Source organism: Manihot esculenta, chromosome 10 (genome assembly GCF_001659605.2).
Source record: "Manihot esculenta cultivar AM560-2 chromosome 10, M.esculenta_v8, whole genome shotgun sequence".
Lineage (NCBI taxonomy): Eukaryota > Viridiplantae > Streptophyta > Magnoliopsida > Malpighiales > Euphorbiaceae > Manihot > Manihot esculenta.
In genome coordinates this window covers 4421316-4436973 of record NC_035170.2, presented here as the reverse complement: position 1 = coordinate 4436973, position 15658 = coordinate 4421316, and the positions used below count along the sequence as shown (strand labels likewise).

General features: G+C 25.0%; 1 protein-coding gene across 1 annotated transcript; it reads right to left on the bottom strand.

Moving 5' to 3' along the window:
* Window positions 1-11466: 11466 nt before the first annotated feature.
* LOC110625132 (LOB domain-containing protein 1) lies at window positions 11467-12622 on the bottom strand. Its single transcript, XM_021770676.2, has 2 exons — window positions 12146-12622; window positions 11467-11890 (listed from the first exon to the last, which is right to left on the bottom strand). Exons 1-2 carry the CDS (start codon window positions 12461-12463, stop codon window positions 11558-11560), a joined length of 651 nt encoding a protein of 216 aa, XP_021626368.1. The 5' UTR covers window positions 12464-12622; the 3' UTR covers window positions 11467-11557.
* Window positions 12623-15658: the final 3036 nt, after the last annotated feature.

Sequence of the window (15658 nt, the reverse complement as noted above, 5' to 3'; positions counted from 1 at the left end):
TTTACATGTAATTTATTATATTTTCTGAGTCAAATTTTAAACAAATAGCTATTTTAGTTCATGAATTTTATATATAAAAAATTGTTTTTTTAATTATTTAATCAATAGAATTTTAATAATATTTTTAAGTGAAAAATTAAAGTTAAATTAAAAAAAAAAAGCCTTCATGGATGGCGTTTTCAGCTGTCTTTTGAGCTATATATATCAAAGGCGACTAGCATTCTATGTTGCTTATCCTATCTTCTTTAAAGAAAATATAAAGTTTTTTTTTTAATTTATTTTTCATCATAAAATTTATAAATTAGTCTTTATAGATTTGTTTATCTGTTTATGCTGAAATTTTGTTATTTATTTATAAAAGTTTCAATTATTATAGCTCTTTCATTTTAAGATAATATCTTGCTTTATAACTTTATAATATTTATACTAGGTATTAAAAATATTTATTTTGAGAAAATAAAATAACAATTTGCATTTTCATTAGCAATAGAGCTAGTATAATATAAGCAGAATTACATATTAGTATTGCATATTTTTCTGTTATTGAAATTTAAATATTTGTTCTTAAAGTTTTCAATGATGGAATAGTGACTTACTAAAAATCTATTGTTGTTGACTTCGTCAATAATTTTTGTGATAAATTTTATATGTCGCTGCTAAGTGATGAATTAGCAATGAGAAATATCGAGTGACAATAATATCTATCACAGATTTTATCATAAAATCTCATTGACAGCTTTACAATTTCTTTTGTTCATTATAAAATTTTCATTTAATCCATTTCAAATTCGTCACAAATTTATCGCATCAACTACCATTTCAATTCACTTATTATTTTCAATTTATTCTATTATCCGATAAAATATTTAAAAAAATCAATAAAAAGGTAAAATAAATTAATCAAAATACTTTAACTAATGTATCTAAAATACATATATTAGTAAAATTTAAAAAAATAGTCATACAAGCGCTTAATACTTATAAAAAATACTTTTATTTATAAATAAATTCAGTACTAAATTCGAAAGCAAATAATTTAATCAAAATATTCATATCACCTTATACTGGTCTAGAGTTTGGTGTGGTTGGGGATGAAATTATTGGATATTGCATTTCAAATGTTGATATAAACTCTTTTCGCACCTTCTCTAGTATTTGAACCCTCATTCTGGACTGACTTTCATCTATTAGCCTTAGTTTCCATTTTTCCTCACAAATTGTATTGCAGAATTGATACCCAACATTTAAAGATTTATTTTCACAATAACAACGCAAACCACTAATAACAATTATTTTTCTTATATTAAGATCAGCAAGTGTGTTGTAGACCTAATGAGCTCATAAATCAATAGGTGTTAAAAGAGGTATCAAAAGATATTAAGGACAATTGAATATTACAAGAAAAAGGGCATTGTAAGTAAACGATGCTTGAACATAATTTGGTAACTAATACATCAGCTTTTTTTTTTATTATATCTGAAGTTGCCTTCAAAATTTCTCAGCTCGTATTTTTCCAAGATTTAGTCAAGTGTTTAACATGTATTTTTTTTTCCATGAAAACCTGCTGCATATATACATAAACACACATATATGACAAAATGAAAATGTAGTTAAGAGTACAATGTGTCACTTGAAAATATGGTTACTAATTTGGGAAGAAGTTTAGAAGCATTTTAAGGTAGTTCAGCTCCATCAGTCGTCCATGGGAATTTAGAGGATCCATTGATATCAACATTCTTTGCACTAGAAATTATGATCTCATTCAACCTAGCTTGCAAAAGAGAGAGAAGAAACTAGTTATTATTTAATGGTAAGGAGCATCATTCAGCTTGGTAGTTTGTATTCACGAGACCTCAAACATATGAGCATAATGATGTTAAGGTCGCATGATTAAAACAAAAGTAATTAATTAATCATCTCAAAATGCAAATATGGACATGATTCAATTTATCAAACATGTAACATAATACAACAAAATTATTAGAAGTTCAGAAAAGTGAATATTTCATGTTATTTTTATTGATTTCGGGTGAGAAGGCTCTCAGAAATAGCATTGATGTTTTTTTACAGCCTTTAATAGAAGAACTGAATAAGCTATGGAAAGATGGAGTTAACACTTATGATGCTTCAAACTCGAGTAATTTTAAATTGTATACAGTATTGTTATGGACTATAAATGATTTCCCAACCTATACAAATTTGTCAAGTTGAAGTACTAAAGGTACACTTGCATGTCCCATTTGCAGCAACATTGACACATGCTCATATAGATCGGCACATGAGCACAAATTTTGCTATATGGGACATCGTAGATTTTTAGAAGTTAATTATAAATAGAGACTAGATAAAAAAATCTTTTGATGGTACTGTGGAAAGGCATCTTGCACCTAAACACCTTTTTGGGGAAGACATTCTTGCTCAATTTAGTGGTTGTCAAAACATAATATTTGTCAAATCTAGGAGAAAAGAAAGAGATCGAAATCCTCATTGAAATACAATTGGAAGAAGAAAAGGATTTTTTTTCAATTGCCTTATTGAAAATATCTTTTAATTCGTCATAATTTAGATGTCATGCACATTGAAAAGAACATTTGTAACAACATCTTAGGAACAATTATGAGTATTGTTGAAAAAAAATAAAGATAATGTGAATGCTCATTAGGATGTTGAACAACTTGGTATTTGTAAAGACTTGCATCTAATATCCAAAAGTGGAGGAAAATATGAAATGCCATATGTTGCATATGCTTTGACTCTGAAGGAAAAGAGAGATGTATGTAAATATTTAATTTGGTGTATTAATGTAGATGAGGGTAAAATGTTCGGCATGGAAACTCATGATTGTTATGTATTCATGCAGGGTGTACTTACTCCAATATTTCGTGAAAGCTTACCCAAACATGTATATGAGCCATTAGCAGAGATGTGGATGTTCTTTAAGCAATTATGCTTCAAAGTTTGAATCTTTTGCAAGTTTAAACAAACTTTCCCTCCATCTTTTTTTGATATTATGGTTCATTTGCCCATACACTTAGCAAGGAAAGTAATGCTAGCTGGTCCAATTCAATATCGCTGGATGTATCATTCTGAGCAGTATAAACTACAATTATGATAGTTAGTGAGATGTTATTCAAAAGTCATATATTAGAAAAATATTTAATTTCTTTTCTTTTTCACATGTAGGTCTATAAGGATTAATAGCTGAAGACTATATTGCATATGAGTGTCTTACATTTTATTCACGGTATTTGGATACGACAAAAACAAGATTCAATAGAAGAGAAAGAAATTTGATGGTATAAAGAAAGAAAACTTGTGCTTATCTATTTTTTCACAAAATGGAAATCCTTTAAGTAAAGGGAAGACCAAAAAAATAAGTTTCAAGATCGGAAATGAGCTCACTTATATGTTTTAAGGAATTGTGATAAAGTACAATCATTCTTAGAGTATGTTCTTCCTATCTAAGAATTTAAATTTCTTTTTATATAGAAACACATATAAATGTTAATAATCTTTATTAAATGTCAGATTATATGAAAGTGAGAATGTTCTTTCAAAGGTGGATTTTGTTAAATAGTTTAAAAAAACTGTAAGTAAAACAAATATAAGTTTTATTTATAATAATAATAATTTATTAATTATTTTTACTTTACATTATTTTTCAAATGGTTTAGAAAATGGTGTTAACAATCTGTTCAAGCATCTTCTAAATTAAAATTTTTTTTAGCGACTTCTTCGTAATGCACTGTTAGTTTCTGTTAATTTGATTAATCGTGGTGTATTACATAATCCTTTTTGTCCTATTTATGAGTCACAAGCTGAAATCTTGGAGCATTTTTTTTTGCTGAATCTTTTTTTTATATCATGGTAAGTTTGGACAAACTTTTCCTCCATCTTTTTTTTATATCATGGTTCATTTGCCCATACACTTAGTAAGGAAAGCAATGCTAGTTGGCTCAATTCAATATCGCTAGATGTATCATTCTGAGCGGTATAAACTACAATGATGATAGTTAGTGAAATGCTATTCAAAAGTCATATATTAGAAAGATATTTGATTTGTTTTCTTTTTCCCATGTAGGTCTATAAGGATCAATAGCCGAAGGGTATATTGCATATGAGTGTCTTACATTTTGTTCATGGTATTTGGATAGGACAGAGACAAGATTCAATAGAAGAGAAAGAAATATTGATGGTATAAAGAAAGAAAACTTGCGCTTATCTATTTTTTCATAAAATAGAAATCTTTTAAGTAAATGGAAGACCAAAGAAATAAGTTTTCAAGATTGGATACGAGCTCACTTATATGTTTTAAGAAATTGTAATAAAGTACAATCATTCTTAGAGTATGTTCTTCCTATCTAAGAATTTAGATTTCTTTTTATATAGAAACACATATAAATGTTAATAATCTTTATTGAATGTCATATCATATGAAAGTGAAAATATTCTCCAGAAGGTGGATTTTGTGAAATGGTTTGAAAAAACTATAAGTAAATCAAATATAAGTTTTATTTATAATAATAATTATAATTTATTAATTAGTTTTATCTTACATTATTTTTGAATAGGTAATAAGCACGTTGAAGGTCGCTGATGAGAGTATTATTAATAAAGAACTTTTAATTTAAGCACAAGGCCTAGTAAGGAGAGTTACTTCTTATAATGGCTATGCAGTTAATGGGTTTAGATTTCAAATCGAGAAACATACCTCAAAAAAAAAAAAACACAAAATAGTGGAATGTTTGTTATAGGTGATGCTCGTAGTGGAGAGAAAGAGTTCTTTGGCTTACTAAAGGAAATAGTTGAATTAGAATATAATAGTCATTGTACTATTGTACTATTTCGTTGTGATTGGTATGATGTCTATGATGATCAAAGAGGTATAAATAAGGATCAAAATGGAGTCATCACTTTAAATATCACAAGATTTTTATAAATTGATGAGCCATATGTCTTAACAAGTCAAGTTGAGTAAGTATATTATATTGACCAACTGAACTCAAACTAGCGCCTAATGGTAAAAACAATGCCTCAGAATTATTATGGTGTACCCTTTCATAATGATCATGATAATGATGATGATGTGAAAGTATATTTTGATAATAGACAACTTACTGGTGAAAGTTTAGATTACATTGTTATTCAAAAATGAGATATTACAATGCCACTTGTGAGAAATGATGTGGAGCAAAAAGTAATGGATTAAAATGGTATTAGAAAACTAATGCACAAGTGCTAGGATTGCACACAAAATGGTTAGTAAAACTAATCATTAACTTTACATTGCATGAAAAAATATTATATTCATTTCTAATAGTTTTGAAGTTTTATTTTCAATTTACAGCGTAGTATTGATGTCGAAGATAATATTGAAGTACTTGAATATTTAAGACTTTTTGTTAAGCAAAGACAAAAAAAAAAAAAAAAGAATGACAATTGGGTTGATAAGGAGGTAGAGAAAGCATATCAAAAGTTGATGGATTTACATAAAGCACAAGTAGTTCTTTGGCAACTTCTTCATAATGCTCTATCAGTTTCTGTTAATCATGGTGTATTGCATGATCCTTTCTGTCCTATTTATGGGTCGCGAGCTGAAACCTTAGAGCATGTTTTTTTTTCTAATGTTCACATGCTCGGGCAGTTTGGCTATTTAGCTCTTGTGGTTATAGTCCTAGTTTAATTAGTTTTCTTGGTTTCTTATTATGGTGGGCGACATTATGGGATAGGTTAAAGTCAAAATCAGATGGCTTTTATTATTCACTTTGGTCTTACTCATCCTTTGGCATTTTTGGAAAGAAGGAAATAAAAATATTTTTGAAATGATATAGCATGATCCTATTGCTACATCGCAATATATTTCCATTGATCTTAGGCAGCTACAGCAGAATGATATTTTTGCTTATTTCTCTCACTCTTAGTCATTCAAACCCTCTTCTATCATTGCTTGGAGCTGGGGAAGCATCAAGTTCAATTGTGATGTAGCAGAAGATATTAATTTTCACCTGCTTCTATTACAGTGGTTGCTTCAGATGGAGAAGGAAAGATTGTGCATGGGACTATTGTACTAATGTGGTGTTCATTTGCTCTGGTAGGAGAGGTACGGATTGTGTTGGTAGCGATTCATTTAGCATCTAAAGTTGGTTTATCATCTATTGTGTGAAACTGACTCAATCGTTGTGTGTAACGTTCTTTATAATATGCAATTTGACTTTTCTTAGGGCATTCATGCTACAGTTGTTGCTATATTAGGTGTAGCCTCTCATTTCCATCATGTTTCCTTTCGCCATATTTCTAGACAAGCTAATCGCTTTGAAGTTGTGTTCGTTAAGCTTAGATTCCAAAATTTACGGCCTTTTGGTTGGCAATTTTATAAGTTACATGAATTAGTAAACTTGTTATAATCTTTTTCCTGCTGCTAGTTGCCATGAAATGCAATGTTGTATTTTAGACGAAAAAAAAAAAAGTAAATATTAAGCAAATATTTATTGATGTAAGAAGTTTCCATAAAATTTAGAAACATGGTACAAAGCAAAGCAAAGCAGCCATGACAACACCACAATGCAGCAAATATCGCATAAGCATAGGCGTCGATTTTTAATTGTGTTGAGATTCAAATAACGTAATGTTAATTTTAATATGATTTAGGAACAGTTTGGCCATTTAAATTGCTTCCAGAAAGATTACTAGACGAAAATTTTTTGTATTAAAAATAAATTAAGTCATGTTTAATAACTTTCTCTGTTAATAAAATTAAAATAATTTCTTCTATTCAAAAGAAAAAAATTATTCTTTTAATTTTAAATATTTTATTATCATTATTATATATAAATTTATATTTTTTTTAAATTACAATAAAATAATAATAAATAATTTATTTTTTTATAAAATATTTTTTAAATATAAATTATTTTTTACATACTAATACGACTTTAAATTGCTTATTACTAAGTTTATTTGTTATTCATCTACTTTTACCTACCATTCTTTTAGAATTTATTTAATTTAAGATTATCCTTCATCTTGAGAATATAAAAAGTATTAATTAATTTTTATTTTCAATTTTGTCCTTATTGTCCCTACTAACGCAATAACTATTTCTACATTTTTTTAAATCAAATCTTATTATTTTTTTATAAATTACACTGAATCATGTAGTAAATTAAATGGAATCAATCGATTAAAATTTTAATAATTTTTATTTACTTTTTATTTATTATTTTAAATATTTCATATTTTAACTAATCTCTTTATATTATAAAAAATAAATATTATTAATAAGTAATTAGTTCGATTCATTTTTTCAATTTCCTCTTAATTAAGACGAACTGAAATAACTAAATATTTTAAAAATTAAAATCAAATAGAATTGAATAATTTATAAAATCGAATTAAATTTCTAAATTAATTTAATTTGATCAATTATTTCGATTTTAATCAAATATTACTGGAATTATACAGAATTATACAGGTTGTTCAATAAATTGATTCCATTTACTATAATTGAAGAATGAGTCATGAGTGACTTTAACACTTGAATTATATTTAATTATATATGTTATTCAATTAAATTGACTTTATATACCATAATTGAAGAATGAGTCTATGTGCCTTGACTTTTGAATTATATCTAATTATACATCTCTTCAATTAAATTGATTCTATTTACGAAATTGAAGAATAATTCATGTCTACATTAACATTTGAATTATATTTAATTTTACATATTATTCAATTAAATTGACTCTAAATATTATAAGTGAAATGAGTCACATATATTTTAATATTTAAATTATATTTAATAAAAGAAATTAAATACCAGATGGGTAATCACGCCGATACTTAGATCAGTATGAATATTTAAATTATATTTATTAATATATGATTTTAATATATATTACACATGGTTACTTGAGCTCTAAACCTAATTAATAGAATAGCGGCAAACAGCTTGACTTGGTTGGAAATGTCTATCATTCACAAATTTTAAATTTCAATAATAATCTAAATCAAACCTAAAAATATTCTTAATTCTCATCAAGGCCAAACTTCTATATATATGTATTCTACTAAATTATTTACTATTTAAAAAGTAAGGACTAAGTTATATTTTGCTAAACTTTAGGGATCATACTGTAAATTTTTCCATATCTTTTTTTCAAAGGAAAAGTCAATAGGTGTTGTCCAATAAGCAGATGTGTGTCTCATTCACCAAGAACATGCTAAGTGAATGTTTGATCTTTCATAATTATTTTGATATATAATTAATTCATTTATTTAATAATGTTTTTTAAATTGTTTTCTTGACTTTAAGAGTTAGTCTATCAATTTAAAGAAGGAATGTTAGTTAGATCTTCTTTGACTAAAGCATGTATAAGACAACACCATGCGGAAATTAAACTCGATTCTTTTTTTTTTTACCACTAAATTAATATTCTTATTAAATATATTAATTATGAAATATTAAAAAATAAATTTAACATAATTTTAAACATGATGGAGAATATAAAAATAAAAAAATAATTTTTTAAGATATTTTTTTAATCAAGAATAATATTAATCCATCACATTTTTTAAATTATAATATTTATAGTGAATTTTTAAAAAAATTAATAATATATATATATATATAAAGTAAGTATTTAATTAATTAATCTAACTAGATTGAATGACTAAAAAAAATTCATTTAAAGTCATAAATTTGAATCTCGTTCATTCTTTTCCTAAAAACAATTATTAATAGAATAGATAATTGGAAAAAGAAAATCTATACGTTTAATTTTATTTAAATTTTATTATAAATTTTTAAATTATTATCAATTTTAATTTATAATTTTCTGATATGTAGTGAGTAACGTGATAATTCCATTAATTTTTAATGGTATGAATTATAAGCGATAAATCCATGATTTGTGGCTAATTATCTTTAACGATTATCCAATAATTTCTTTTTTACATTGAATTAATGCAATCCATTTATATTTTAATATTAAAAATTAAAAAAAATATATATTAAAAAATTAACATTTTAATTTTAATGATTCATAATTGACAAGTTAATTTTCTTTTAATAATATCTAAATGACCGATCCGAGTCAATCTGACTCTAGAAAATGACTTCACCTGCCTTTATTTCATCCGCCAAGTTATTGGCAATTAAATTCCGATTCTTCAAAAGACTTGAGACAATTTCATTTTCAAGGATGGAAAAAAAATAAATAAATCTTAGTTTCATATGGAAAAATCTATTAGACAATAAATGTTAGGAGAGACTTGATTTTTAATAATATTAGTAATTGATTGAATGATTTACAAGAGATTAATTATTTACTTAATACATCATTATCAATCCTAAGTATAGACAGCTTTTGTTGAAGTTTAAGGTAAAAAAATTAATTAATTTGAGATATTTATTGGACATTTAGACTATCTAATAATGAAAAAGAAATTAAATAATAATTTATTGTGAATCTTGTAATTATCATTTGTTTAGTCAATCGTGATTATAGAGGTTGAAAATGTAATTAATTAAGGCATTGTTTGGTTGAAGTAATTTAATTAGAAAACTTGAATTTTCTAGTAGGTGTAAAAATTGTTTTTATTTGATTAGTATTTTTTCTGGATTTTCAGAAAGTCAAAGGTTTTTTTCTTTTTAATGGAAAAAAATAATTTATTTATTCCAATCTAATTAAATTACTTTTAAAAAGTGATTTTTCAAAAAAATTACACATTTAAATTAAATAAGATCTAAATATCTATAATGTGATGATGTGGAATTAAGAGTCTGTCAATTAAAGACTCAATTAGTTTATTGAGGACTTATATGATAACATTGTTGTTAGTTTTAGGATTTGCACGACTTTGATTGATATATTAAACCTAATTGATGATCGTTGGGTTTCTGTTATTCGAATTGCAGTCGAGTCCATATAGAAAAGTCAAGCAGTAATCTATTAGAATTTAATATGTAAGTCTATCCTTTAGTACGCGATCCAAGTCATGTTCAGACAGAATAAGGTTCGGACCCAACAGAGCTCATCTGACTTTATATGATAGTGACATGTGATACTATAATAGGAATTATACATCACTAAAAAATAAAAGAAAAATAAATAAAGGACGCATGAACTATTCAGATCAAGTTTACACATATATTCTAATTCTACTATTTTTTAAATATCATATTTAATTTAATTCAAGCCAATAAAATTAATTAAATAATAATATTGGATTGATTTATAAAATAGTAAACCAACAAATAACCATTTTACATCAATTATCACATTCTAAATCTAACTTTATCTTCTCTTTTTGTATTTGTTTTATATTTCTATTATTATTAAAAATTGTAACATCTCAATTTAATTACTTTTATTTTTAACTTTTTACTTTTATTTTTTAATTTTTATAAAATTAAAATTTAGCCACATTTCTAAAACAAAAATTAAAATATTGGGTAGAAATTATTTTAATGTTTTTATTTTAACTTTTTTAATTTCTGTAAAATTAAAATTAGTCATATCTAAAAAAAAATAAAATAATTTCTGCATATTATTTTAATTTTTTATTTTAATCTTTAAATTTTTATAAAATTAAAATTAAAGTTATAATTTTTATTTTTAAAGTTATTTTCTTTTTCATTTTTTATTATCAGAGTGTAATTTATAAAATTTAGAAGTACTTTATATACTTTTATTGTTTTATTATTTGAAATGTAATACTAAATGTAATTATTTTATTTTTATTTAATTATTTATGATATTTTTAATTTATATTTTAAAACATGCAGGCAAGTAATTTGGAGTTGAGATTGTATTTTATAGTTAGTATGATGTAATTAGGTAAATTTATATTGATAATTGATTATTTTTTTATTTTTTTATTGTGAAAAAAAAAAGAAAAAAAAAAGAAAGAAGAAGTATATTAAAAGCAATCAAAGCTATGAACAGAAAGGTTGTCTTCATACTGAAACATGCATATGGTTGGAGTGAATCACAAGATAAGCATTTTGACCTATTTTATATTTATAAAATAATTTAATTTATAGAAAAAATTAAAAGTCTGCTTTTACCTTATAACGCACCAAAAAAAAAAAAAAGAAAAAAGAAAAATAAAGTGACGTCGACCGTCGACAAGACGACAACATATTGTGTTCTTTTGCTTACAAACCAATATACACGTGGGGCGCATGTGATATGATTAAAGTTGTGAAGCTTTTCTAAAGCCGCGTTTCATAAGTCTCTTTTCTTTTTTCTTTTTGAATATTTTTCTTTTAATTTCTTTTTTTACATCATTTATTTTATTTATAAATATCAAATTTTTTTATCTCACTCATAAAAAAAAAAAGACATGTCGACTACTCATCTCAATATTAATTACTAAACCACCCATCAACTTCAGTTTCTTTTCAAAGGTTTCCACTAGTCAATTTCAGACCAAATGGAATCATTGACTTATATCTAACAATGACTAATTGAATCAATATTTTTTTTCCATTTTCTGTTGCTCACTCTTGAAGGCTTGATCATAGTTTATACTTTTTTTTTGGGTTTTTGTATCATGTCCAAAGGGGCTCCCAAGGTGTGCCCAAATTGGTCTCATCTAGAAAACAGCTTGTGTCAACATATTGGTGGTGCTGAAAAATGGGTTCTTGAAGATGATGAGATTGTGTCATTTTTTCCATGCAAATTAGGGCAACCAAATTGGCTTGCTGAGATTTCATGTTTACAACTTCAGCTTGGGCTGTGACCAGTTGAGCTTGAAGTTCATTTACTTGCTTTTGAAGCTGGCAAATTGCACCTGCACACCCATAAATTGGGTCTCTAATCCTTGCATTTGCTTCATAAACCATGCTGCTCACTGCATCTGCTCTATGAGACTCTGGGATTTCCTGAAAATAATTTTTTTAAGAATAATTAATTAATTCTGCAAATTTAAAGAAATAATCATTTGATTGGTAGGACTATTGACCTAGATATGGATGAAAGCAGATGAAACCCAATTCCACCTCATGAATTTTTTCAATACAATTATTATATATCAAATAATTTCTCTTTATCATAATAAAGCAGGTGTGGAGTGTGCTTTATTCTCCATTTGACATGAAAAGAAAGAAAGAAAAAAAAAAGAAATGTAATATATATACCTGCAAGAACTTGATGATGTTGCTGGCACCAAAGACTCTATGAGCAATGGTGAACTTGTAAGGTTCAGTGGGAGGAAAGTAAGGAGCAAGAACACATTTCTCGGCGCATCTCCGGCGAAGGATTTTGCAGGCAGCACAAGGGCTAAGAACAACACATGGAGTGGAAGGATGAGGAGAAGGATGAGGAGGAGGAGGAGGAGGAGGAAGAGTCGGCGAAGACTGAGAAGATGGTGAAATAGAAGACGAAGAAGAAGAGAAAGATGGTGGAGAATAAGAGAAAGGAGAAGAAACAGCAACTGCTTTGTCAAGGTTCCCCATTTCTTTTGAGAGAGAGAGAGAGATGAAGGAAAGAGAAGAGATGGTGGGATTTATAGGAAGAAACGGTTCAAATACTGTTGAGATTGCTTACGTGTTCATTCTGTCACATTTTGAAATTTTATTACGCAGCTTCTACACTAATTTTCATTTTATTTCCGTGAAAAAGGCCAAATCCTTAGCTTCATAACAGCTGTATAACGTTGAACTTGGTTTAAATCTCAAGTTCTATGTAGAAATAATGTATACAATTCCATACATTTGTTTACGTGTTCATTCTTTCACTAATTTTTTTAGCTATATATTTAAATTTTTTAAACGGTATATAAAATATTTTTTTTTATAAAAAATTAAAAATTAAAAAAATAAAATAAAATATTTTTTAAATTTATTCAGATACACTGACTCTTTAAGTGCGATAAAATATTTTATTAAAATCTCGATCTATAATTACCAATATTAAGTTTAATCTCATTTATATATATAAAAAAATCAATTCAGTAATTTCAAATCAATTAATTTAATAATGAAATTTATGAAACAAAAAATTAATTGATTAATTTGATAAATTTTTTCTCCAAATGAATTTACTTGCATATATATAAATGGGTATTTTGTGGGGCTTAAAATAAAAGTAACACATATTTTAAGAATTTAATATTTAGAAAGTTATTTAGACTTACAAGTCAAAAATTCTTGACAATTAATTTTAGGACAAATTTTATTTGTGGTCCTTAACTTTTGAAGTTTGATTATTTCAGTACGATTACTTAGCTTTAATTTCAGTTTTAAAAAATTATTTTAACTTGTTATAGCGTATTTTCAAAATATATAGAAATCAATATTTCTCCATTTCTCTGTTATTTTTTTATATTTTTTATATTTATATTAATCTATGATTATTTACTGATAATATTTTTATTTTAATATTTTTTATTTATTGCAATCTATTGAATGATATCTTTATGATTAAATTTAGTAATTTGGACTAATTTAAATTTTTAGAAAGTTATTCTCCCCAGTTTCAAGTAATAGATAAAAATTTTATAATTAACTGAAATTAATAGGCTAGCGTCGATTCGGTTCAAAATCGAATCAAAATAAATAAATTAAAAATCAAAATTTTAGTATTTATAAAATCTAAACCGAACTTATTTTGGTCAGAAATCAAATTAAATTAAATCAGTCTTATTCAATTTGATTCGGTTCGATTTAATCTATTTAAATTTTTAATAAATTTTTTATTTTTTACACAAATTTAATTAGAATATTTTAACTTTAATATGATCTAATCTCTTTAAATTATTAAAAATAATATATTATTATCACTAATCGATTCGGTTTAGTTTTTTCGATTTTTTTTATGATCAAAATCAAATTGAATCGAAATAACAAAAAAATTTTAAATTAAAAATCAAATCGAATCGAAATAAATAAAAAATTGAATTAAAATTTTAAATTAATTCGATTCAGCCACCGTATACGGCTCACCCCTAGAAATTAGAAGTTAATTATTAGCCTCTTATAATTTTTTTTTTTTAACTACATTGTTGATATTTGTTTCAATATTAATTAAAAAATATTTTTCTTCAAATAAAATATTTTGCTACTAATTTAGCAAGGTAGAGAAAAATATTTTTTATCATTAATTATTAAGAATTTGAACACTTGATAATATCAAGCTCTTTCTATTAAAATATTTAATTTTTAACGGATATCAAATATTTTCTAATTAGAGAAAAAATTAGTTAAAACATTAAATTAATAATAATATCTAATAAATAGAAAATAAATTTAAAATGACAACAACTTATCGGTAAAATAAATATAAATTATATAAAATAAAATAATTATATTAATAAATGATCATGACTTAAATGTCACATAATACTATTGAAATGAAGAAAAAAAAATTAAAATATAATGAAAGAGGTTTAAGATATTTTTTATTTTTAATAATTTAAATACTATTTGCATTGCGTCGATTTATTAAAAAATAAATAAAATATTTACGACGAATATTTACTCTATCCATGAAAATTAATTCTCAGCTTTATCTAAAAAAAAAATTAAAATATCCATCTCAACACTCATTGGTGTAATAACTTTGTATTAGTTTTGAATATAATATTAAGCGTTGCATTTAGGGACATTAATAATATTCGATCCTAATTATAATCGAATTTGAAATGGATTCAAATTTAAAAAATAATAATCATGTTCGGATTTTATATATAGAATATTCAATCAATTTATATAAATAATTAATTTGATATAAAAAATATATTTTATAATAATATTTATAAAAAAATTTATATATTTTTATTTAAAAATTAAAATTTAAATATTTTTTAAAAATATTAAATTTTTTAAATAAAAATTATTAATAAAAAATATTTTTACATAAATTATTAATTAAAATATATAAGATTAAACCGTTTAAATTTTATTTAAATAATAATAATTAAATTTAAAATAAATTTAAATATTTTAAATTAATTTTTAATCGAATTCCAACGATTTCAAATATTACTAATATAAATCATATTATAATTTATAACCCTTGATTTTTACGTTTTGCTTGACAATTATATCATTTGTCTCTCTTTTGAGCTTGTGAGGAGACTTGTTTTTTGTTTGTATTCATAGGTCTACGAGGCAATATCCTTTTTGCTGGAGTTTGCTACTACCTTTAAGTTGCTCTTTCCACCTTGTTCGGTAGCAATTTTTCTCTCACTTTAGATTTTTTTTCTCATTCATTTTTGTTTGTTGTATTTATTGTATGTATATGTCTGAATTTCTTGTGTGTTTTTTAATTTTTATGTTAATTTTTCCAAATTTAGATCTGTAATAAAATCTAATTAAGAATAGTTTGTGGACCACTCTCCCTCTAGTTGACATCAATCGAATTGATTGCGGAGCCTCTTCTCTTCTCCCTTTCTGTGGTATCACAATTTGTCGACTAGACTCATTTTAGTACTTTTCTTTGCATGCATTGATCAGCAACCTCAAAGTATTTAGCATGTTGTGATTTATGGTTTTTGAGTCAAAATGGTCCATGCATCTTTGCTTTCAGATATGAGATTGCATGTGGTTGTTGCACTTTTTTTATTCTCTCCTCATATTTGAAGAGTAAATTTATTAATCTATTTTATTTTTCAATGCTACAACTAATTAACAATTAAAAAAAAAAAAGTC

What these genes read in the sequence shown, in the direction of transcription:
- LOC110625132 (XM_021770676.2), bottom strand. Translation starts at nt 12,463, where the DNA reads ATGGGGAACCTTGACAAAGCAGTTGCTGTTTCTTCTCCTTTCTCTTAT. An exon ending in ACATCATCAAGTTCTTGCAG is followed by an intron (nt 11,891 to 12,145) that starts GTATATATATTA and finishes AATTATTTTCAG; the next exon opens with GAAATCCCAGAGTCTCATAG.